The following is a 25,968-nucleotide window of genomic DNA, read 5'->3' as shown; positions in this document are numbered from 1 at the left end:
ATGAGGTGTTAGTTGGATTGGCCAAAGTCTTTGGTGTGCTCCCAAATGGTTATAGGTTCAAGCCACCATTGTACACGCATGTGTGTGAGTTTACCCCTTTCCTCTTCCTAATTTTGGCAGAAAAAGAAAAAAAAAAAAAGAAGTCCAAATAGCATTAAGCTAGTACCCGCGTGTGTGTTTCCTCTCTCTCCCTTCCAAACTTTGGCAAGACAAAAAAAAAAAATCCAAATAGCATTACTATAAATTTTATCGCAAAAATTAAATCCAAGGACAATTGTTTAATGTTCTTCAGATACACACAAAGTTTAATTAGACAAATGATTGAGATATCAATTAAATTAAGTGGAAGATCAAGATTAAATTAAGTTTAGGGTTTGTAGCCAAGGGGTGAAATTAGTGAAGGGTTAGGATTCGGGATGGTTTATTATGCCAGATTCATTAGCTACAAGGGGTTTCTTGATATCCATTTAATTTTCAGTTTTATTGAAAACTGAAAACATGTTTGGAAACAAATTTAATTTTCTATTTCAAAAAAGTGAAATATAATTTTCAGACTCTGATCCGAGTCTGTTTGTGAAACACGAAGGTTCAGATGTGATCGTGTTGCTGCTATATGTCGATGATATTATATTAACTGGCTCTAATGGAGTGAAGACGATATCTAAAGAAGAAGAAGGGGAAGGAAATAGAAACAGAGAGAAAATTGTAAATTCTGATTTCTGTATTGCTTAACCACATTCACCAGCACTGTTACACTTTATATCAGTTTATGCAAAGCTTACCCGTATAACTAATCTAACTGTCTAACTAATTCTACTAACAACCCACGTGCCTTGCACACCTGATTTACTAACTGTTTAATATCACAGTTAACATTTTCCCTACCCTGTTACATCTCCTAATCGAAGATGACTACAATGTCTTGAGAATATAGGACTATGTAATCCTTTTGTGAATACATCTGCCACTTGTTCTTCTGTAGGGACATACTGTACCAGTAAGTCTTTCTTCTGAACTTTCTCTCGCACAAAATGATAGTCAATGTCCAGATGTTTGATCCTGGAATGGTAGACAGGATTGGAGCTAAGTGCTAAGGCAGATAGATTGTCACAATACATTACAGGAGGATTAGGTAGAAAGAATTTCACATCCTGCAACACCTGTCTGATCCAAGCAATATCTGCAGCAGTGTTTGCCAAGGCTCTATACTCTGCCTCTGTGGAGCTCCTGGAGACTGATCCCTGCTTTTTGGACTGCCAAGAGATGGGATTAGGTCCTAAAAACACTACAAAACCTGTGGTAGATCTCCTTGTGTTGATGTCCCCAGCCCAGTCAGCATCACTATATGCTGACAACTGCCAAGGATCACTTACTCTAGTACTGCTCGTAAAATTGATGCCAAAGCTCAGAGTGCCTTGAACATATCTTAAGATTCTTTTGACTAGCAACCAATGAACATAAGTAGGATTATTCATATATTGACAGACTGTGTTTACTGCATAGGCCAAGTCAGGTCTTGTGAATGTCAAATACTGTAAAGCCCCAACAACACTTCTAAACATGGTGGGATCAGATAACGGTTCACCACAATCTGTCAAAATTTGATTATGTGGTTTACATGGAGTTGAACATGCTCTGCACGACTGCATTCCAGCTTTATGCAACAGGTCCTTAGCATATTTCGTTTGACTCACAAACAAACCTCCTGAGGCAGGATATGCAATTTGCAATCCTAAGAAATAAGCAAGGCGACCCATATCTTTCATTTCAAAAACTGAACTCAGGTTATCAACCACATTTTGTACCAAATCTGCATTAGAGCCAGTTAATATAATATCATCGACATATAGCAGCAACACGATCACATCTGAACCTTCGTGTTTCACAAACAGACTCGGATCAGAGTGAGATATTTTGAACCCCAGTGCTGGCAGATATCCTGTGAATTTAGCATTCCAAGCCCTTGGAGCTTGCTTTAGACCATATAATGATTTCTTGAGCTTACACACATACTCTGGATGAGCAGGATCTTCATACCCTTGTGGTTGACGCATAAACACCTCCTCCTCTAATACCATGAAGAAAGTTGAGGTTCCACCCCAAAACCAATTGGCAATGGGGGGAGTAGCCCAACTCCTTATAAGCCCAGGCTAGGTCCCGTATGTCTGACGACAGGGCTAAATGTTTCCCCAAAGTCTAAACCAGGTTGTTGACTAAATCCCTGAGCAACTAGCCTAGCTTATTGGGTGACGTGGGAGCACGTGTGGCCGTTGAGCCCAACACGTGAAGCCTTGCTCTGATACCATGTGAACAAACATATTCAGAGAGGAGTGAAGACGATATCTAAAGAAGAAGAAGGGGAAGGAAATAGAAACAGAGAGAAAATTGTAAATTCTGATTTCTGTATTGCTTAACCACATTCACCAGCACTGTTACACTTTATATCAGTTTATGCAAAGCTTACCCGTATAACTAATCTAACTGTCTAACTAATTCTACTAACAACCCACGTGCCTTGCACACCTGATTTACTAACTGTTTAATATCACAGTTAACACACTTTTCATTCACCAATTTTACATCACTACACATGTATTGCACTCCAGTTACTAATACTTGATATTTGGGACCTCCTGAATTGGATCTGGCCCCTCGACTCTTGCATTCAGCTGAGGACATCCAAGCATAATGACCTCCAAATAAAAAATTAACAAAAAAAAAAAATCCTAAACTTTAAAAATTTCACCAAAAAATACTATGAACTCTTTGTAACTTGCACTTTAATTCTATGATATCTAATTCACCATTTGACCAAATCTTTTTTTTTTTTCAATTTCTAAGTTTCACATAAAACTGAAATTATTAACCAAACAACTTTTTAAACAATATTTTTTTTAAAACAAAAATTGATCACATGCAAATCAGAATGACTAGTTTGGTGATTTTCTTTGGCGCTCTTATTCTGGATAATATTAGGCCTACTTGGCTATTGCATAATGGGGTTTGGGCACATGCAATGAATAATATAGCTGCTTCTTTTTCGACCTTAAGCCAGGAGTATTTTTATATATGGTCTGACAACTTTTCTTTTCAGTGATCAAGAGTATTTGTATAAAAACTAGAGAAAACATATATGCATGTTGATTCTTTATGACTGATATTGATGTTAATATGTTATAGGTACGAAACCTTGCTCATCAAAGATATAATCGATGTGATATGGAAAAGATTACATCCTACATCGTTTACTTCTGTGGAGAACTCAGTTGGATTAGACTCAAGTATGAACTCAATTGATTTATTGTTAGGTGCAGGAGTCGATGATGTTCGCTTTATAGGGATATGGGGTATGGGTGGGATTGGTAAAACAACTATTGCCAGAGTTGTTCGCGAGAGAATCTCTCCTGAATTTGAATTCAGCATATTTCTTGAGAATGTCAAAGATAATGTTCAAAAACGTGGTTTAATATCCCAACAAAGAGAAATTCTTTCAAGGATATCGATGAAAACGATTGACATATTTGATGTTCATGAAGGATCCACAATGATTAGAAGATTACTTCATCACAAAAAGGTTCTTCTCATTCTCGATGATGTGACCGACTCAGATCATTTAGATTATTTGGCTGGAAAGCAAGAGTGGTTTGGTTCTGGGAGTAGAGTTCTTATTACAACTAGAAATGAGCATTTGTTAATTGAACATGGAGTGAAGAGAAGATTTCATGTCAAACCTCTAAATCATGATGACGCTCTTAAGCTTTTTAGTTGGAAAGCCTTTGGAAAAGACCACCCTGAAAAAAAACTATATTGAATTGTCTAGCTGTGTTGTGAGTTATGCCGATGGTCTTCCACTAGCTCTTAAAGTTTTGGGGAGTTTTTTGCGTGAAAGACATGTAAGTGCTTGGAACAGTGCGTTGGGTAAACTAAGAGGTATTTGTAACATAGTTTTGGGGACACTTCAAATAAATTACGATGATCCAGATGACAAGGAGAAGAAAATTTTCCTAGACATTGCGTGTTTCTTTAACAGGGAGAAAGAAGATCGAGTTATAGAAATCCTAGACAGTTGCGGCTTTTGTGCAGGTATAGGAATAGATGTCCTCATTGAGAAATCTCTGTTAACTAATTCATATGTCACTCTATGGATGCATCAGTTGGTCCAAGAGATGGGATGTGAAATTGTCAATCGAGAGTGTCTTGATGAGCCAGGAAATCGCAGCAGGTTGTGGCGCCATGAAGAGACCAAGCATGTCTTGAGCAAAAATACAGTAAGGGGACTCTTAGTTTACAAATGAGTTACAGTTCTTTTCATATGTTAGTTATATGAGCTTCACTATTCTTTATCCGTGCATGTTTGATAGGGAACAGACGCAGTAGAAAGTATAACCACGGACAAAACTGGGCCAGTGTTGCACGCGAATGCTAAATGCTTTTCAAGGATGAAGAAACTGAGACTTCTCAATCTTGCTAATGTGAACCTCTCTAATGATCTTGAATATCTCTCCGATAATTTACGAAGTCTTGAATGGGCTGGGTATCCTTCAAAATATTTCCCCTCACATTTCAATCCAGAGAACCTACTAGAACTTAACATGTGCCATAGTCACATTGAATCTTTTTGGACGGGTGTTAAGGTACGTTATTACTGTTGAAGTTTCTATAGAATAGTAGAGGTTCATGCACAGAAAGTGTATGAGAAAAGGTTTTAGGGAGAAAGGAGAGGGAGAGAATCTGTTAGGCAAAAAGAATGTAATCATGCACACACTCATTGTGTGATCTCATCCTACTTTCAATATATATATTTTAGCTAGTACAGAAAATGACTCAGCCAATACATTTGTACCAGCATGTGAGCTGTACACTTGGCATGAATCTGGACATGTTAGTCCAACAATATGTGATGGCATATGAGCCATACACCTGTCCAACTAACTAACTAACTAAACTAAACCTGGAAACAATTTATCCTTCAACACTCCCTTCTAAATTGTTAACAGGTTTAACTCCAAGCAATCCTCTAAGATAGTTAAACCGATCTTTAGATAGAGCTTTAGTGAAGATGTCAGCCACTTGTTCTTCAGACCTGCAGTATCTCAAATCCACAACTCCATCTTGTAGAGCATCTCGGATGAAATGATACCTGCGGTTGATGTGCTTGGTTTTCTGATGGAAAACCGGATTTCTTGTCATTGCAATGGCAGAAGTGTTGTCAACCATTAATGGAGTTGCATCAGTTTGCAATTCTCCAAAATCTTCTAGAACAAACCTCAACCATATTGCTTGTGTAGTAGCTTCACTTGCACTGACATACTCAGCCTCAGCCGTGGAGAGAGCAACACTATGTTGCTTGACTAATGCCCAAGAAAATACTCCACTGCCAAAAGAGAAAGCATAGCCAGAGGTGCTTCTCATGTCATCTTGGCTTCCACCCCAATCACTGTCACAATATCCAATTAGGATGGCTTCTTTTCCTTTCTGATATTCAATACCAAAATCAATGGTGCCTTGAATATACCTCAGCACTCTCTTGGCCGTTCCATAGTGTTTCTTTGTTGGACAATGCATGAATCTAGCTAATAGGCTAGCTGCAAACATTATGTCTGGTCTTGTAGTTGTCAAATACAATAGGTTACCCACAATCTGTCTGTACTCACTCTCATCTGCAGGATCACTTCCATCATCTTTGCACAATTTTTTAGTTGCCACTAGAGGAGTACTAACTGGCTTACATTGCTTCAAACCAAACTTGTCCAGCAACGTCAGAGCATACTTCTTTTGATTTATGAAAATGCAGGATTCAGTTTGAATCACTGCCATACCAAGGAAATGATATAAAAGGCCTAAATCAGTCATTTCATACCTTCTCATCATTTCAGTCTTGAAATTCATCAATTAATTCTTCACTGCTGCCTGTATACACAATGTCATCAACATAGATTGAGACTATTAGAGTTCCAGAGTCTTCCTTAGTCTTGCAATACAATGTAGCCTCACTTGTGCTTCTGACATAACCACAGCTAACAAGATAGGCATTGATTTCCTCATACCAGGCTCTTGGAGCCTGTTTCAAACCATACAAGGCTTTCTTCAACTTGTACACCTTGTCTTCATAGTTTGTAGTTACAAATCCATCCGGTTGGTCTACATAAACTTCCTCCTTAAGCACACCATTTAGGAATGCAGACTTGACATCTAACTGGTATAATTTCCACCCCTTTTGAGCTGCCAAAGCTATGAGAGTTCTAATTGTGTCAAGTCTGGCCACAGGAGCAAAAGTCTCATTGAAGTCGATTCCAGGCTTTTGTGCATAGCCTTTGACCACCAGCCTTGCTTTATGCTTCTGTATTGAGCCATCAAGGTTCAATTTGGTCTTATAAACCCATTTCACACCAATCACAGGTTTATCACTTGGTCTATCTACTAGTTCCCAAGTCTCATTTTGCTCAATCATTTCCATTTCTGCTTCCATTGCCTTTTGCCAAGCCTTATCCTTTGATGCTTCTGCAAAATTCTCTGGCTCAATGATGCTCATATTGCATCTAGCATAAATCTCAGTGATGTCTCTAAGCTTTACAGGTGTAGAACTTGGAGAATCACTTGGTGAAGTAACATTTGTAGCAGCTGCAGTTACTTGAGGTGGACTGGAAATGTCTATCATTGTTTCTTCATGCTCCTTTTCACTACTTCTAGAAGTGTCTTCAAGCCTCATCTGAACTGTGACAGAATCAACAATTTGCTTGTCCCAATCCCATAGTGAGTTCTCATCAAAGATCACACTTCTAGATGTAGTGATCTTGTTGGTTTGCAAATTGTACACTTTGTACCCCTTTTCACATTTGCCATAGCCAACAAAAATGCACTTAACAGCTGCATCTTCCAGCTTAGACCTCAACTAATTAGGCACATGACAGAAACATATAGAACCAAGCACTCTTAAGTGTTTAACCCCAGGCTTTCTTCCACTAAAAGCTTCAAATGAAGTGACATTATCTAAAGCTTTTGTGGGGCATCTATTCTGAATATAGACAGCTGTATTCAATGCCTCTCCCCAAAATTTGTATGGTAGTTTCTTCTCTTTCATCATTGTCTTGCTCATCTCAACAATGGTCCTGTTCTTTCTCTCAGCAACTCCATTTTGCTGAGGTGAATAGGCCACGGTTAGTTGTCTTTCCAAACCAATTTCTTCACAAAACTGCAGAAATTCAGCAGAGGTATATTCCCCACCTCTGTCACTCCTAAGTTTCTTCAGTTTGTAGCCACTTTGTAATTCTACCATAGCCTTAAATTTCTTGAAGATGTTAAAAACTTCTGACTTGAATTGCATGAAGTACACCCAGCACATTCTGGTGCAGTCATCAATGAAAGTCAAAAAATATTTGTTTCCACCTATTAATGTGGTCTGCATTGGACGACAAACATCTGAATGAACCAGCTCCAGAGGTAAACTAGCTCTCCAAATTTTCTCTTTGCCAAAGGCCTCTCTGTGGGATTTTCCAATTGCACAGTCTTGGCAAATTCTGTTTGCATTTCCAATTTCAGGCAGACCATAGACCAGCTCCTGTTGTTGTAACAACTTCAGACTCTGCATATTCAAATGGCCAAACCTCCTATGCCAACACGAAGTGGATTCTTCAACTGTTGCTTTCATAGCCACTGAGTTTGCATATTTCAATGACAGTGGGAAGCATCTGTTTCCTGTCATGGAAACCTTTGCAAGCAGATTCTCCATTGACCTGTCATCAAATATTTCAACCATAGAATCACCAAAGACAAGATAGTAGCCATGCTCTACCATTTGACCTACACTAAGTAAGTTTTCATCCAATCCTGGTACAAGCATAACCTCTTTGATATATCTAGGCCCAGCTTTAGTGTCAATCACCAAAGTTCCTTTTCCAGTTGCTTCCACTAAGTCTCTAGTGCCCATTTTTACCTTTGCAGTGACTTTGGTGTCAATATTGACTAGAAGGGATGCTTGTGAAGTCATGTGGTTGCTGCATGCACTGTCCACATACCACACACCATTATTTTTTACTATTGCAGCAGCATGACAAGCATAGAACATGTTGCCTTCTTCCTCCTTGTGTGATGCATAGTTAGCAGCTTCTGGTTTTCCCTTGCAGTCTTTGGCTATATGACCAAACCTATCACATTTATAACATTTACGTTTGCCTTTGAACCAGCAGACACCATAGTGCAATTTGTCACAGGTTTTGCAAGGCACCTTTGCTCCCTCAGTCTGACTTTCCTTTTTAAAATTATTTTCAGACTTTGAGTCCCACTTCTTCCCTTTCTGAGATTTCCAATTCTTTTTGGATTTGGAACCCCCTGCCTGCCCTGTGTTAGACTGATCTTTAGAGCTCACATTCAAACTAGAGAAAGCCTTCTCAGTCACTCTCTCATTATGCCTCTGCAGCCTTTGTTCATGAGATTTTAGAGAGCCTATAACCTCTTGAACCCCTATAGTTTCTGTATCTTTTGTCTCCTCTATAACCTCAGCAATGGAATCATATTCTCTGGATAAACTAATCAAGAGTTTCTGAACAATTCTCTGTTCAGTTAACTCTTCACCATAAGCCTTTATTTGGTTTACTAGCTCAAGCAGTTTAGTGACATATCCAGACAATGATTCATCATCATGCATACGAGTGTATTCAAATTCTCTCCTAAGAGCTTGAAGTTTCACAGATCTTACCTTCTTGTCTCCTCTGAATTCTTGCTGCAGGATTTCCCATGCTTCCTTGGCTGATTCCTTCAAAGCAATTCTGGGAAAAATATCATCAGAAACTGCATTCTGGATCAGACCCAATGCCTTAGCATCTTTTGCAATATTTTCTTCCACAGCTGCTGTCAGAGTTTCTCCTTCTTCCATCTTCACAGGTTGCCCATATCCATTCTCAACCATATCCCACAGCTTGTGAGATTTGAAGATTGTGCACATCTTTATTCTCCAGAAATCGTAGTTGCTTCCATTGAAGATGGGAGCACGAAGCTCACTCATGCTAGATCCAGCCATGTGAGACTAGATAATGCTTCCTTCAGCTGGATTGTGATTTCACTACGCCCAGTCTCAGATCAGAACCTTTGCTACTGATACCATGTTGAAGTTTCTATAGAATAGTAGAGGTTCATGCACAGAAAGTGTATGAGAAAAGGTTTTAGGGAGAAAGGAGAGGGAGAGAATCTGTTAGGCAAAAAGAATGTAATCATGCACACACTCATTGTGTGATCTCATCCTACTTTCAATATATATATTTTAGCTAGTACAGAAAATGACTCAGCCAATACATTTGTACCAGCATGTGAGCTGTACACTTGGCATGAATCTGGACATGTTAGTCCAACAATATGTGATGGCATATGAGCCATACACCTGTCCAACTAACTAACTAACTAAACTAAACCTGGAAACAATTTATCCTTCAACAATTACTGCTTTATCTTCTATTACCTTAAACATCGAAGATTTTTTTATATTTTTTATGTGTTCTTACTTGACAGCCTTTCATAGAATTTGAAGCTAATTTTTTTACTGTGTTCTTTTGACAGCTTTTATACAATTTGAAAATCATTAAGCTCAGCCACTCTTTGAATCTTGTCAACACCCCAGACTTTAGAGGCTTTCCAAATCTTGAGTATCTGATTCTGGAAGGTTGTATACGATTGTATAAGGTTGACCCATCCCTTGGAATGCTTGAAAGAATTACTCAGATAAACTTGAAGGATTGCAAAAGTATGCATCTACCAAGAAGTGTGTATCCCTTGGAATCCTTCCTCCCACTGCAAGTGGCCTCACTATGTACTTTCTTGATACGTTGTTTAGAAGCACCGAGTATTATAGAAATGAAAAATTACAATAAAAAAATTTAAACATTATGTGACTATGATGCACCTCAGGTATAAAAAGTAATAATAATTCTGTTTTCAGTAATAGTGGCTACCACGTCTCATTACTTCAACATTATATTAGACCTCTTAAATTGAAATATCTTCTTGCAAACGTAAGTTTAGCCAAGTTGGCTAGAGCGGATATTTTCTTCCAATGCCCATTATCGTTCTTTTCAATATTAATTGAACCAAATAAAAGAGTCAGTAATTAATTCTAAATAGAAAATAAAAACATTGACTGGAGGAACAATCGTATAATTTGGGAACAAATAAAGAATTTCCTAATGTTCAATCTATATAGCCCATGAATGACACAATTTTACATGTGCTGTGCCAAAGTGAAAAACAAATTGTTTTTAAAAAAAGAGGTCATTTTCGAGGTGCCAATTTATCTTTATAATTTATTAGAAGATTGTGGTCTCACCAATACTCTTAAGAACCACAGTGTACATATGCTAAAAAGATATGAAAATGCACCTAGCATCAAGGTGTTGTCCCATAATTATATCAGCAAGTTGTGCATCCGCAATTATATATGCCTTGTTTTGTCTCATGAGTAAGAATGTCATTCTATCTTCGCCCCCATGTTCTTTGGCATGCACACAATAAAGTCAAAGTATATATACATTGATCATTCCAAGTTAACATTGATAATTTAATAAATGAAATATTGGGGAACTTAATTCCATAAGTTATCATGAAGGCATGTGGAACGGTCCAATAGTTGACAAGAGTGATGGACTATCAACAAATTTGCAGTAGCAAAACTACTTTCATATACATACATGAAGTAAACATCTGCACATTAGATACATGGGTAAAATATTTGAGATCAAAAGGGCAAAAGATGTTGGCGAGAGTTGACTTGCATTGCACGCCAAGATTATACTCCCTTCCTCCGTCAAACTACGTGTTGGAATTCAACAATCAATTAAAGCAAGAATAAACAAACAAACAAACAAAAAATCCCATTAGAACCACTATTTTAAAAAATCAACAAAATTTACCAAATTATAACATCCAAATACTCAAGGAGGCAAAACTAGCAAATGGGTGTATAGAAAAGCAACGATTAGTCAGTGTTTATGCGAGTTTCTTGACATTAAACTCAACTCATTAGAAGCCAATAATATAAAGAAACCCAAAGCGAATTCAACGTGTAGTACCAGTACCACATCAGATTCCAGGGAATGGCAAACACGCCACTGCTTTGAGAAGAAAACAACGTTCCCGAGAATAAGGGCATAACCACCCAACTACCTCTGGTCATTCAACCAAGCATTCATGTAACATCCCGACCCAAATTAATTATTATTTAATTTACAATTTTATCTTTGGAAGATATGGTCATTTTGGTCATTTTTTAATATGAAAGTTTTTTGGGGAAACGAGTGACACTATTGCATAGAGCTCATTGATACGAATTCGAAGACACATAGTGGGCCCAAATTGATTTTTAACGAAGAAGTTACGGTCAACGGAAGTGCAGTGGCACAACTATAAATTTTTCAAAGTCGGATTTTTAAAAACCCAGCAGCCTTCTCTCTCTCTCTCTCTCTCTCCTCTGTAAGCGTCGTGACACCGTCGTTTTTCGGCACCGTCCGGCCACCAAATCCGATGCCATAACTTGCAAAATCTTCATATCTTCCTCCTCTACATGTCCATACCCATTTCCAACTTCGAAACTCCAATATTGGTCTTCATTCTGAGCCGAAAACCCCCTTTCGTTGCTGGAAGTGTTCGTGCGATTTCCAACGATTTTGCCAACCAAAATTGTCGAACCATGTATGAAACTTCATCTACTCTTTGTGCTCTACCTGTTTATATGCTTGGTTTGGGTTAATTTTGAGGTTTAACAGATCGATTCTTAAAACCATTTTTGGCCGACGGTTTCGGCTTCGATTCGGCTAGTTCCGGTTAGTTTTTGGCCTTGGTCCAAGAACAAAAGTTGATCCCCAAGTTAGTCTGAACGCATTTAGCATAGGTATTGTAGGGTGCTTCCAGAATTTTTCGATTGCCAAAATTTACTCAAGCCATCCAAGTGCTGCGGGCACGTGTGGCAGCGCGTGGGCCACTCTGTGGCGGGTCATTGTGTCCTGAAAATTTTCCCATGTCATCCCGAACACGACAGTGTGCTCGAGTTTGAATTTGATTATCGTATGATAGTCGAACAGATTTATGCCTGTTACGCGATATCTGGGTTCGATATGTTCGGACAGTTGGATCGTCTCCATTTCCAAGTATGTTACCTCTAGGATCATATAAGAACTTGTGGATCAAGAATCGGAGCCGCGGATACTCCTAATCAATGATTCTAGTATTAGGCAAAGCGATCGTCGTCTAATCATGCGATTGGTTTACATCCAACCTTCGATCGAGACCAAACTTACAGGACTTATTTAGTAGACCTTATCGTACCAGTAGGAACTTTCGAATTGTAAATCGGAGGTCGTGGGCCCTGTAGGCCCGGTTGACCATCGATTGATCAATATGACTAGTTTGACCGCATAGTTGACCAGGGGTCTTTTGAGACCATCTTGTCTCTTGTTGAGTAGTAAAATGGCATTCATGTTATCACAATAATTAAGAAGTTAGATGAACGAGACCTTTCCATACATATAAATGTCGTATCCTAAAATGTTCCTCATAGGATCACCAATTGGACAATGGTGACCCGCAAAGACTGGTACACATTATGTCTGCTCAATTGGGAGGATGACTAGTCTCAAGTCATTCGTGTAGAGACACTGAGACATATGTGTAGGTGCTCTATAGAAGATGGAGTCCACTGAACACGATCAACTCTAGAATTCTTGTATGGAAGTCTTACTCACAAGTGTCAAACAAAGAATTCTAAGATGTGATAATACAAATTAATCCTTAGACCTGAGACATCACAGTTGTCCTGTGTATATATTGTTTCTCTTTGAGAGTACTATACGGTCGTATTAAAATGATGTGACTTAAATGTGTTCCTCAGGATTCTTAGCTTTTACGTAGGGACAGGTGAATGTACAACAAAGAATCTCTGCTCTTAGTAAGAAGAGAAAATACTCTAAAGATATGATTCGTTAATCTTTGGCCAAAGTATTGGATGAAAATTGGAACAAGAACGTTTGCAATTTCATCAAATTGAATCATATAATCTAAAGATGTCATATTAGGGATTTTGACACAAGTTTACCATATTCCGAGAATATGACATAGAGTATTGAATTAGAGAATGATCGAATTGCATTGTAATCACAAACTGACTAGGTTTTCTAAATGAATTCTTTTTAGCTTGGGTAGCCATGACATACTGCTAGGTGTCACTCATGGCTTGTGGAAGCTTGTAAGGACTAATTATAATTAGCCTTCGCCAATAAGGAGAATTGTATGGAGGGATACAATTCACACTTGATTCAAAGTGAATCACTCATACCTACTGCCTCGTTAATTAGAACCTATAAGATTGCACACTGAAAATGAATCGATTGGGAAATTATGAAGAGAATGAATGATTTTGTGACTTGGTCAAAGTCAATGTCAAAGTCAAATGTCAAGTCAAAAGTCAAAGGTCAAATGGTTGACCCGACACTTGACACGATCAACTAAGGATGACTGGGACCAACACTTGTTAGACAAGTGAGTGATTGAATTAGTCAAGTCACTAGAGTAATTAAATTGATTGGATTAATTTAATTATTCAATTAAAGTTATGAAACTTTAATTAAAGGTCCCATACGACTGGGAAATTCAAAAAGGATTTGACCATATGGACTTAGGCACATATGTGACGCATTATAGGATTAATGTGTTGGACCAAAGTGTGTAGCTATGGAATCCTATCATCGTAGGGTTTTCAAGTTGGTGAAATTGAAAGAGAGAAAACATCAAACTCTCTTTATCTAACCCCTTCAATCTATCACATCAAGTGAGGCTGCTAGCACCACTTTGTTTGGGCCAACAATTAACGCACCCAGCCCAACGCTAGAGGCCTAGAAGGACGAGGCAAAATCAGGACCCAGGCAATTTGGACTAAGAATGGAATCAAGGCCCAAAGTCAAAAAGCCCAGACCCAAGTAAGATTTTTTTAGAAGGGAGCCCAGCCCATTTTTGAAACCCACAAAAATTGAGCACCACCCGAGCTTGATTACTAGAAAGCTGGGAAAGTAGCCCAAAATCGAGAAAACCTAGCCCAAGACCTGTCAATCCACGAAAATAAAGTTGGGCTTCGGAAAAACAGAGAAAAATCATCCCACAGTTCCAAAACTCAAACCTCGGCTTGGCATGAGCAAATGAAAATGAAAGAAAACCCAAGATAAAAGCAAACCCACATGATTACCTGACTTTGAAAAGTCAACAAATTCAACTGGGTTGATAGGGATTTAATGAAGGCAGGTCTTAAACAGGCAAAAATCTCCAGCCTTTTCAGGCAAAAGAAGATCAGAATCCCTTTTCTATATTCAGAAAAATTTTGCTCCATAGCAGGCCATTTCCAAGAAATAATCAGACTACGATTTTAAGAGATAAGTAGGGTGCAAGGGGAGTTGTTCAAAATAGGAAAGCAAACTGACCATTATGGCAGATTGAGTTTTTCTCTTTACAAGGAACAAAAAGAGAACAAAGAAAGTTGGTTTTCTTTCAGAAAAGTAAGGAAAAGACCTCTATGAAAGCTTATTGCTGATAGTTCGTATCTGCCAAAACAATAACTTCCTTCTTTTATGGCTTTGAAAAGAAAAGATCTCGTTTTTTAGAAAATCTGCTGCCTATTTTAAAGATTAAAATACCCACTCCAGCATTTCCTATAAATATGAGAGGAGGTGAACAGATCAAAGGACAGCCAAAAAAATCAATCAAAGACAAAACTCAAATGATCACTTGATCTCAAAAGCCTTCAAACAAACTGAAGCAACCAAAAGCTCATTGAGCCACGAGAAAAAAGCCAGCTACAAATCAAAATCTCCAACTTCAGTTCAGACTTAGAAGAATAAGTCATTCAAAACGAGATTTCTCTCGTCACAAATTTGGTTCAGCATAAGCTAAATCAAGCAGAGTTCGAATTTTTACAACTATGAAAACCTCAACAAATTTATGGAGAGCCCTGATCAAGTAGAACAGGTACCACAGTGCAGTTCCAGCTCAGTGATCAAGTCCAGCCACTTCTGCCCCTTCCAAACTGAAGAAGTCCCAATTATGCATGTTCAAAAAGCCTTCCAGGGCTTGAAATAGATTGAAGCTCTGCCAAACTCGAACGTTGGTATCGATTTACAGCTGAAACTTGACAGTTGAAGGTGTTGATAGTCCAGTCCAGCAGAGGCGCACCCAGTCCAGCCCGGACCAAAAGCACCTATCCAGGCAGAAATGGAAGTCCAGCCCTCTTTTTGTCTTTCTAGAGTTGATTTTTCCTTTTTGAGTTTTGTAAAAGGCACTTCTGCCTAAAATAGTTTGTTATCTTATCATTTATTCTAGTCAGAACCGCCATAGTCTGAGGCAAGAAAAGAACTTACTTGGGAGATATTCCTCACCCAAATTCACAATCGCTTGTTTAGAAATTAGTAACTTGGGCGCAAGTTATCTATTTTTAAAGAAGTCTGCTAGGATTTTTCATTGCTAGCAGTGGCACGCTCGCACACTAAAGAAAGTTGACTTGTTGACCAGTCAATGGTTCTCAAGACAATAGGGAACTTTACCCTACCATCACAGGAACAAACATAAAACGGGTGAACACACTCTTCACTTGTTGTCTACTCATTCTCTCATCCCATTCAATCCTTGGTGGAGAGCTTTGAGGATGTGCATATCTTTGTACCTATTTGAAGAGCTACAAGGTGCAAAATCAACATCAAAGGGAGAGCCAACAACAAAGGGACCACTCCCTCTACTTGAACACCATTCTTGGTTTCAAGATTCCTCCAAGGGTATGAACATCTTATCTTTCTCTCAAATAGGATTTAGAGAGTCTTTGGTGCACACTTTAATAGACTTATAAATATTGGGACCAAATGAGACTTGCATGAATCCCTAGTTTATTTAATACTTCCGCTCTTACTTTGATTTCATATTATAGATATGGCTTGCTAGGTGATTTATACTCTCAAAGATTGGTTGTAGAGTTTTTAGAAATCTCTACACAACATCATTCCCACAATATTCCCTTCATTCTACACACGCATTAGATAACTCACTCCACAAAAGAAAGATGTGATATCAATATATTTGTGTTGATGTGACTAAAGAATTTAAGTGTGTTGTTATCAGGGGCAGTATACAAAAATTTTATACATACAGGACACATGCACAATGTACTATTTTTCCCTTCAGCTAATTTTTTTTCCCACCACCAGTGGGGTATAGCTCAATTAGTTGAGCTCTTCCACCTCAACTGACGTGGGTAGAGATTCGCAACCCCCAGACAGCTAATAAATATCTGTGTAAACTCCCCTCCTCCAATCGCTTGTATAGAAAATAAACATTTTTATTACTGAATTTTTCTTAACAACATAAGTGCGTCCAATAACATATCAAGTTTAGAAGAATGTTCATAATTTTTAAAAAAAATTAAAAACAATATATTAATAAGCGTGTGAATCCTTGACAAGGCTAACTCATTATTTTGGGTTGAGTGGTGAGGGAAGTCTTCTTGAAATGGTGGTAGCTATAGTATTGATTTGGGTGGAGTGGTGGTGGTTTAGGTGGGAGGAGAGACACGGCTGATGATGGGTGGGAGACAGTGCATAGACTTCTACCAAAAAAGCATTATTACACAATTGACGAATCCAAGCTAAACCCAACAGACCCATTCGCCCACTTTTTCCCATTAAAAAGCAAAGGATTAGAAGCACAATAAAAGCCCCCAGAAACCTTAAAAAAATGACAAAAAGTCACTTTTAGTTCATTTGGTTTATCATTTTTACCTTTAAGGTCCCTGTGGTTTCAAATAATTGATTTTTCCATTTTGTATTGTTTATTTTTGGGAAATAACTCTAAATGCCACCTTTTTTATAATTTTAACTGAAAATACCACCCCTCCCCAATTTTTTTGCAACTATCACCTATAAATATATATGTATTGTCCACTTATTGCACACATATCACATTTGCTGAAATTTTGTTCTCTCTCAACTCGCTCAACTCCCTATTCGCTCTCTCTGTGTTCGCTTGCTCTCTCTCTCTCTCTCTCTCTCTCTCTCTCTCTCTCTCTCCCTATTCGCTCTCTTGTGCAGCTCTCTCTCGCTCTCTCTTCTGAATCGTGAACTCGACCCCATCTTTTAGGTATGTCTTCTCAATAGCTACTTGTAACCTTGAAGCTCTACTGGATCGCTGACCTCGAATAGGTAGTGTTGATGGTTATTTTCTTAATATATATGGGATTCTGTGAAATTGGTTTTATTTTGATTGCTTGTTAAATTGGTTTTGGCTTTAATTGCTTTAGGTTAGGTTTTTTGAATCTTCATGCTTATCCATCTGGGTTTTTACCAATTGCATTTAGATTGCTCTGGATATGTGAATCTTGAAACTTGGGATTTTCCATTTGATGTAGTAGATTTGTATAGTGTGATTGTGATGAATCCTTGTTCACTGCTGTGTTAGTATTGTATTGCTGTTGCGTTCCGTTATTTGTTGTCATATTGTTGTTATGTTGCTGTTATATTGTCATTCTATTGCCATTGTATTGCCTGATTATTGTGGTTGTATTGTGTTAATGAAATGTTGTTTTGTCATGGTAAAAAATGGAGACAATTGTTATTCTGGTTTGCTACAATGGAAAATGGGTAACCCCAAAGAAGATGTGCAAGTATGAAACAGGTGACTCAAAAGGCTTAATAGTTCCACGGACCATCACATTTACTGAACTGTTGGATCGTGTGCATTAGATTGGTAATACAAACTGTAGGGAAGACAATGTTTGCTTAAAGTTCTCAGTTTTGGTGGCCTCGAATGAGTGGAAGCACATATAGATTGAGGACGATGATGATGTTAATTTTTTTACAAAAATTATTTACAAAAAAAGGATGTTATGAATAAATATGCAAATGCTTGGTGATGGGTTGGAGAAAAGCATGATTATATTTGGTGGTGTGATTATGTTTGGTGATATGATATGTTGTTCGTCTTATTCTTCATATATGTAATTGTTGTATTAATAATTGACACAAATTAATGTCCTAATCATTCAATTATAAACTAGTAATGAGTAAAAAAAATGAATGAAATGAAACAAAACAAGTAACCCAAAATAAACACAAACAACAATTTCTAGCACCCTTTTATTGCCACTGTATCCCCACTATATCACCATGGTAGCACCAGTTTATCGCATTTTAGGCATAAACAAATTATGCACTTCCTCTGTTTTTCAGTTTTGACAAATGTCCATTTTTTGACCTTTAACTTTTAACCGATTATGCAAATTTTGTGTTCTGTACATGGTTGGATTCACCACAGAAAAATGAAGAAAACCACAAGGACCAAATGTAAAAAAAGGATACAAAAATGAGCATAATTCAGTAGAAACAAACACAACGTTTCAAACAAGTAAACTATTATACCTCCATAAAGAGCAAGTATGTTTATATATCGAGCTGTACAAAATAGTTCAACTTCACAATGTACAGAATAAGTATGCTAACCACGACGGCAACTCGAAAACAAAAGCCCAATTTGAAAACCGAATGACAAATACATCCGTACTGGTATTCATTACACGTACTACCAAATTTGGTTTGACAAAATTAAAATTGATGCATATTCCTACTTCAAATTGAGTACAATTGATTTGCCATGTCTACAAAATGGAAACAGTTCATGTGCCATGTAAGGCAATTAGCCACCGCCACCAACATTATGGATCACCATATAAAGCACCTCCAGCATAGCTTCCATGTGTGCATATTCATATAAAGAATTTCCTGAAATAATTAAGGAGCAGAGTGAATTCCCAAGTGATAAGTGATAAGTGAATTCCCAAGTGGATGCCACAAAACAGGTAATGTAGAGACTATAAATGACACCTACAATTTCCTTTCTTTGGATGAAAAAAAAAAAACAACAACAGGAAACACATACTTCAATTGCAAAAATCGCCAAAACAATTAAAATCATAATGGAACGAGAATAAAACCATAATAAACTAGCAATACAACAGCACTAAAATGCCAATACAAAACCACTAAATTGGCAATACGATAGCAAAAAACAACACTAAAACATCAATAAAACATCAATAACAACAACAAAACAACAGAATCTCAAATCAAACGCAAGAATCAATCCACAAAGAACAAACCCATTCAATGTTTCAAACAAGGAATCATAAGTTTCAGACAATTTCAAAGGAACCCCTCAACCCTAAACCAATTTCAGACAAACCTCTAAACCCTAAACCAATTTCAGAGAAACCTCTAATCCAATTTCAGAGATACTCCTAAACCCTAAACCAATTTCAAAGAAACCCCTAAACCAATTTCATAGAAACCCATAAACCCTAAACCAACTTCAGAGAAACCCCTAAACCAATTCAAATTGACGACGAATAGTACCTTTTGCAGGTGAATGATGGAAGAGGAAGACCACTGCGTCAGAGAGAGAGAGAGAGAGAGAGAGAGAGAGAGAGAGAGCTACACAAGAGAGAGTTGCGCAAGAGAGGCCAAGAGCTTCCCGCGATAATGAAAGAGAGAAGAAAGAGTGAGTGCTGACCGAAGAGAGAGTGAGACCTGAGCAATGGAGACAAAAGAGTTGAGCGACAGAGAGAGAACAAAATTTCAGCAAAAGTGATATGTGCGCAATAAGTGGACAATAAATATATATTTATAGGTGATAATTGCAAAATTTTTGAGGAGAGGTGGTATTTTCAGTTAAAATTATAAAAAGGGTGGCATTTAGAACTATTTCCCTTTTAATTTTAGAAGAATTGATTTTTAAAAAAATAATTTGTTGACTAAATTAGCCGTCCACAAGTAACATAAGTTAAAAAAATTTGACAGAAATTGAGGATTATCCTTAAATTGCTTCAAATTGAACCCACAAGGACGAAAATGTTCAAATTGAAACCACAAGAGCCTTAGTGGTAAAAGTGATAAACCACAGGGACCAAAAGTGACTTTTTGCCCTCTTTTTGTTAGTGCACTTTCATATTTGTAATAACCTTGTGTAAATTTGTATTTGTAGTAGCTCTTATAGCTGATAACCTTTGTGCCTGAGTTATAAATGCAATCTATCTTCTTGATCTAAAAAAGGGCAAACAATATTTTATTATTTGTTCTGAAAAAACACAAGAAAATGTTTGTTTCTCTTTTCCCTTTTGGATGAGAAAAAGGAACATGCTTTAGGATCCAATTCATGGTAAAGATGCAACAGATTCAACAAGCTTTCCATCTCACAGAGCCTGTATAAAAAATAAAAATAAAAATACTAATAATAAATAAAGCCCCACACCTTCTCCGTTCACCTTAACATTCCCTAATTGTCCTACTGTTCCTGAGAAACCTTATCCTACGTTTCTTAGTGTGAGAATATAAGGACATTGACCAAGGAATCCCAATGAAAGATGCGACGAAAATAAAAGATGATAAGGCGCTTGGATCAATGAATTAAATATGTTACTACTGGATTTTGAAGATAGAATTTCTTCTATGATATTACAGATGGTGAGAACGTAAGAAGAATTACAGGAATGAGAACTGAAAAAATAAAAAAACCAAAAGAGAATAAGAGATCATCTTCTCAACATATTGTATGCTGGCAAATCTTTTACACTTGAGACATCTTCAAGTGCAAGCTCACGCTCTAGCTGACTTCTTGTAGACTTCAGAACATCCTGAAAAAAAGGGGTAGACAGTAAGACATGAGCAGGAAGGATAATATAAGCGTGCATCTTAATTTAGCAAAGCATATGACAGAACCATTTACATTGAACTCCATATAGGAAGCACGTTTTGCAAGCCATTGAGCATCCATCATCTGGAAGGCTACACAATAAAGGTTATCAAATGCCATTTCATCTTCTTGAAGCAGTTCGAGAAAACGGGTGCCTGCCAAACTAGCTGGCTCTGCTGCAAGAAAGATATGACCAATTATTCTTTATAAACAAAGCATCAGCATTCAGAATATGATGAAGGAAAAAAAAAAAAAAAAAAAGTAAACTCTTGAGAAAACGGATTAGTGGAAAATAAGTTACGAGTCATCAAATAAACATACAAAGATGTGGTTCTTTGTCATCAAATAGTTATCTGACATTTCCTCATCAACCATTGTCGTACTACATTGAAGGAATATCCACTAATTTGAAATTTTATTATACCTGATTGAAGATCCAACATTTGTGCCAAGACAAAAGAAATATTGATACCAGCTACAGCAAAGGGATATTCCCACTCAGCTCTAGTTCCATCTTGTTTGTGCAACAATCTTTGGAATGATTCCTGTAAGAGGATAAAATCAGAAACTCATTAACCCTTTCACGAATTTTGTGGAAACACAGAATAAAATGATTACGTAACTATGAAACCCGAAATCCCAACTCAAAGGAAGAGGAGGCGGTACACTAGTCTTGCCATGGAAGTCCATTTATGCAGTAATATATGTTCATTGTAAGTCAAAAGACCGGTTTTAAACTAGGACAAATGAAATCACATAAGTGACCAGAACAGTAAAAGGCCAAAGAAACTGGATGGTCCGAGCTTTAATAAATTAAACAGAAAAAGATACTGCTAGAAGCAACAGCGAAACATATCAAGGACATACAAGTTTTTATGATCTAGTAGTGAGATCTATGTTGCAAACATGAAATAGAACTTTTTATAATTGAAAAAGACATTAAGTCAGAAAGAGACAAACCGGATACTGTTGTGCGAAGAATATAAGATTCTCCAATGATATAAATCCCCCGCCTCTACAAATAAGGTTGGAAATTTATCGTTATCATATCAATTTATTCAGAAAAGATATATGAAAAAACAAAACCAAATATATGTGACTCACTTAAGGATACTTTCATTTTGTTTTATGTACGTACCTAAAGTCTGTTGAAGGGTCTGAACCTTGCCATCCCATCTGTTTCCAAAGCTCTGATTTAAGAGGTGGGAGCTCCTTATCCGGATAAGCCAACCTCCATAACTGTAAAAGTGCATCCTGCAATTAAAAACTAAAGTAATTACTTCGAGGTTTTCATTTTGAGTAAACTGGAGATAAAACCAAAAAATTACTTCAAGGTTTTCTGAAAATACAGACAACCCTTCTATTGTTAAAAATTACTGGGACAATAAAATATACTAGTCCGCCCACACCCACAACAGTACAATAAACCAGTACTTTGCTTTATTACAATATATATAAATTTTGTCTTTTTCCTTATTACTCTTCAACTTACATTGCTCACTCTGTTGTAACTGTAAACAGTTAATTTTTCTCAACAATGAGGATATTTTTAGGCACTTTTGAGCATTAACGCTCCAACCAAATAATCATAAACAATGAAATAACATACAAACATTGACTGCAATAAAAAAAAAATGATAATACTAAAAAAAACAAAAGCAATTATTATTGTTATTATTATCATTATCCAGATCTTATTATTATTTTTATTATTATCATTATCCACATCTTTATGTTTGATATAGTAGTACTAGTAAAACCAATAGAGAAATGACCAAAATGACGTCAAATGGATAAAAGACCTACTTGATGCTCCACACGAGAGCCATCAAAGGGTACTTCAAGCCTTTGTCGCAGCTTTCTGAGTCTTGCTTCCTACAGGACATAAGTACCAGCAGCAAGTGAACCACGTATTCAATATATACAAATCTACATTATGCAATATATATTGCTGCAGAAAGCTTAAGCGGTTAGTATATGAGATAACAATTAAACGAGCCCAACAAATAAACTACGAAATAAATTAAGAGAGCAATTGCAGGGATTCGAACTCAAAATCTCCCCTTCTTGATACCATGTTACATTTTCTTGGTTTATTACCATTCCTGAAAATTTAAGATATAGGATATAGAACTAAAATTATATTAGTGATACAAATTACACAATTTTTTTGAAAATTGAACACTTCAAACGATAAAAGCACAATGTATGCCAAAAAAAAAAAAAGATAAAGAAAAGATGAAGTACGAATATCCACTTCAAATGACGCCTAAGAGTAAGCAGTTGTGTTTAAGTGCCTGAAAGACCAAATATTCCATTACACAAACTTCCATTGAAATAAATATAAAAAAGATTAATGTTCATAATATCAAGAATTAGCGTACTCTCTCACATTTAAATGCTATATTATAGACAGGTTGATTAAAAAAATGGAACAAATTCATAATTAATCCACCAACAGCAAAAACACATCATAAAGACAAACACATTTCATAAGATAGTATTAAATAATTGAAATGTGAGGCTTCATCTTAAACTTTTCATGCATTTAGGATCTAAGGAAAATATATACTCCTTGGAGATAAAGATCAGATCATTTATTGGACATACTTGCAGAGGACTAAGGGGTGGTGCACGCAACTTAGTTCTTTGTCCATTTTGTGTAGTTGAAGGGAAGGTCAAAAGCCGCCCAATAAGCGATCCCGATCCAAGAACAATATTTGCTACAAAGAAAAATATGGAAATATATAATTACAAAAATAACAATACATTTTGAATGTTTAAAGAAAATAAATAAATTACAAAGAATGAACAGTGATCAGATAAATGCAAAAGAGCAAGAGCCTATTTGGGAGTACTTATGGTCATAAGCGCTTTTGTTGAAAGCACTTTTGTTAGGGCCAATTTGGGATTGCTGTCACTTTTTAAAAAAGTTGTTTTTGCTGTGCTTTGAAAATAATTATCTGTAAAGTAAAGCATCTCCATGTTTGGTAAACAATAATTTTAAAGTGTTGTTAGTACAAAAAGCAATGTCAAAATTGTTTGGTAAATTTTAATATTAAACTGTTGTAATTGTGAATAATGACTAAAATAAACATGATGTTCAAAGTGTTATGCACTAACCAAGTGGTGATAGTGGTGGTGGTGGTGGTGGTGAAAGAGATGGTGGTGAAGGTGGTGGTGGTGATGAAGGTGGAGGTGGTGGTTGTGGTAGTAGTGGTGGCGGTGGTGGTGGAGGTGGTGTCATTTTAAAAAATTAATGATAGTATTTTGGGAATTAAAAAAATTAATTAAAAGGAGCATGCTTTTAAAAGCTGCTATCAAAAGGCCATTGTTTTTAAAATAATTAGGATATTTTATTTTTCCAAACACCTTAAGTTGCTCAACTTTAAAGTGAAGTTGGTTTTTAACGAAAAAAAGCAATCCCAAACGGGGCCTTAGAAGCACAACAAAAAATTTATTAAAAATTCAATTGCTTAATGGGCAATCACTCAGAAGTTCTTTTAAAACCTAGAAAGAACTTTACCTATTACTTCCAAATGTTACCAAAAGCACTCTTGGTCATCTAGAAGTGTTTCATTTAACCTTTCTAAAAGTACGTACAAACAAGCTAAATATCTGCTACCATAGGCTGTTTCATATTATTTTTAACTAAATTGAACTCTCCAATAGAATGTTGAATACTCCTCATGGTTCTTTACCTCGTCCAATGAAAATTGCCACTCTCTAGAGACAATTCAGTAACTTAACATTTGAAGTTCGATGAAGCACTGGAACAACTGATCAGGGATAATATTCACTTAATCAAATGGTTTAGTTATCAAGTGGGTACCTTTCTGAGAATGACTCCATAATCAGGTCAAAAATGAAATAAACTTAACAGTTTCAGTTTATTTAGTTAGATCATGTTTTAAAATTCTAGCTATATAATGCCTGGCGTCTTATTAACAAAGTTGAAAGAACCTTTCAAGTAAAACAGTAAAAGTTTTTTTGACACCAAAATTATGATTACCTAACCACCGTGCCCACTGTGCAATCAACTGAGAAAACAGAAGGGTCCAATGGAGGTGTTCCTTTCTCCGTTCATCATCGCACGTCTCTTCAAGTGAGGATCCCTGTGGTAAATCCAAGAAAGATATCAACCACAAAGGGCCAAAGAAAGTTGGTAACAGAATAAATCCCCACTCTCCATGTAAATGAACAATTAAAATCCCCACCTCAGCATGCGTATCTGAATAATAATTCCCCAGTAGAGGCTCATTAAGATCATCTGACCCTGATGTCTCTAAATGCTCATTCTTTTTCCCATCAACATCCCCATGATGAAGCCTTTTCCGCAAAGTTCTTGAAGCCATGACGCTTCCCATATCAGCCTGAATTTTCAAAGAAATAATTTCATCAAGAGCATTGTTATGAGCCAAATGCAGTATCCTCAAGTATTCTTGCAAACAACCCAATGACAGAATCTCTCCACATTTCCATTAAAGCAACAGCTTGCCACCAAATTCAAAGCCAAATCATACCCATAAACGTATAACCCATATTCATATACCACTTAACTTAGTATTAGTACATACTTAAAACAACTAAAATTCGCACTACTTAACTAATGCACAAAATGTCCAAGTTACTGTGATACATCCAAATATTTCAAACCCATAAACCCTAAGACTGAAATAACTGGGATTTAGTTCGAAATACAACAGGGGTTTGTGTCATATGCCAATTCAGAGACAATGGAAAAATAAACGATGAAATACCAAAAAGAAAAACGAAGCAGAAGAAGGAGAAGACAGAGGCTTGTTGGCTTACTTTACGTTACCTTTAGGTTTGGCAAGGGATCCCAAACGGAAAGAGCTTTCTGTTGTTGATTCTTTGCTAAACAATCGATAAGCTCTCAACTTTTCCGTTTCTCTAAATGGTATTAAGCAAACAAATAAGGTGAACAGTATAAATCTATGGTTTCTCCATCTGTCTGCGTTTTCCTTTTATTTGTTTCGTCAGATCAGTGTCGCTATTGCTCAACGTGACTTTCTCAATCCTGAGTTTGACCCCAATTCAATGCGAACACCGCCGAGGTGACGTGTCAATAACGTGCCCCGCACTTTGTTTTTTTTTTTTTTGGGTTAAGGATTTAGAATTTAGATGTCACCGAAAAATAATAATTTAGAAATTAAAAGAGGGCAACGCTTACTCACCTAACAGCTACGACTTGCTAAC

General features: G+C 36.8%; 2 protein-coding genes and 1 pseudogene across 5 annotated transcripts; 1 reads left to right on the top strand and 2 right to left on the bottom strand.

Moving 5' to 3' along the window:
• LOC109950319 (uncharacterized mitochondrial protein AtMg00810-like) lies at positions 882 to 2,078 on the bottom strand. Its single transcript, XM_020568876.1, has one exon. The coding sequence runs from the start codon at positions 2,076 to 2,078 to the stop codon at positions 882 to 884; it is 1,197 nt and encodes a 398-aa protein (XP_020424465.1).
• Positions 2,927 to 4,652, top strand: LOC18771332 (annotated as a pseudogene).
• Positions 20,434 to 25,849, bottom strand: LOC18770292 (ELMO domain-containing protein A). Of its 4 annotated transcripts, none has more exons than XM_007202175.2 (10): positions 25,571 to 25,849; positions 24,966 to 25,121; positions 24,761 to 24,863; positions 23,359 to 23,471; positions 22,555 to 22,623; positions 21,887 to 22,002; positions 21,709 to 21,763; positions 21,173 to 21,293; positions 20,782 to 20,921; positions 20,434 to 20,689 (listed from the first exon to the last, which is right to left on the bottom strand). In XM_007202175.2, exons 2-10 carry the CDS (start codon positions 25,113 to 25,115, stop codon positions 20,588 to 20,590), a joined length of 969 nt encoding a protein of 322 aa, XP_007202237.1. In that variant the 5' UTR covers positions 25,116 to 25,121; positions 25,571 to 25,849; the 3' UTR covers positions 20,434 to 20,587. The 4 variants fall into 4 exon arrangements, with proteins under 4 accessions (XP_007202237.1, XP_020425082.1, XP_020425081.1 ...); XM_020569493.1 differs by having other exon boundaries at positions 25,561 to 25,846; XM_020569492.1 differs by having other exon boundaries at positions 20,782 to 20,924; positions 25,561 to 25,843.

The sequence above is a fragment of the Prunus persica genome, chromosome G7 (assembly GCF_000346465.2).
Source record: "Prunus persica cultivar Lovell chromosome G7, Prunus_persica_NCBIv2, whole genome shotgun sequence".
NCBI lineage: Eukaryota > Viridiplantae > Streptophyta > Magnoliopsida > Rosales > Rosaceae > Prunus > Prunus persica.
The sequence above is the reverse complement of the archived record's forward strand: the minus strand, read 5'-3'. Positions and strand labels throughout refer to the sequence as shown.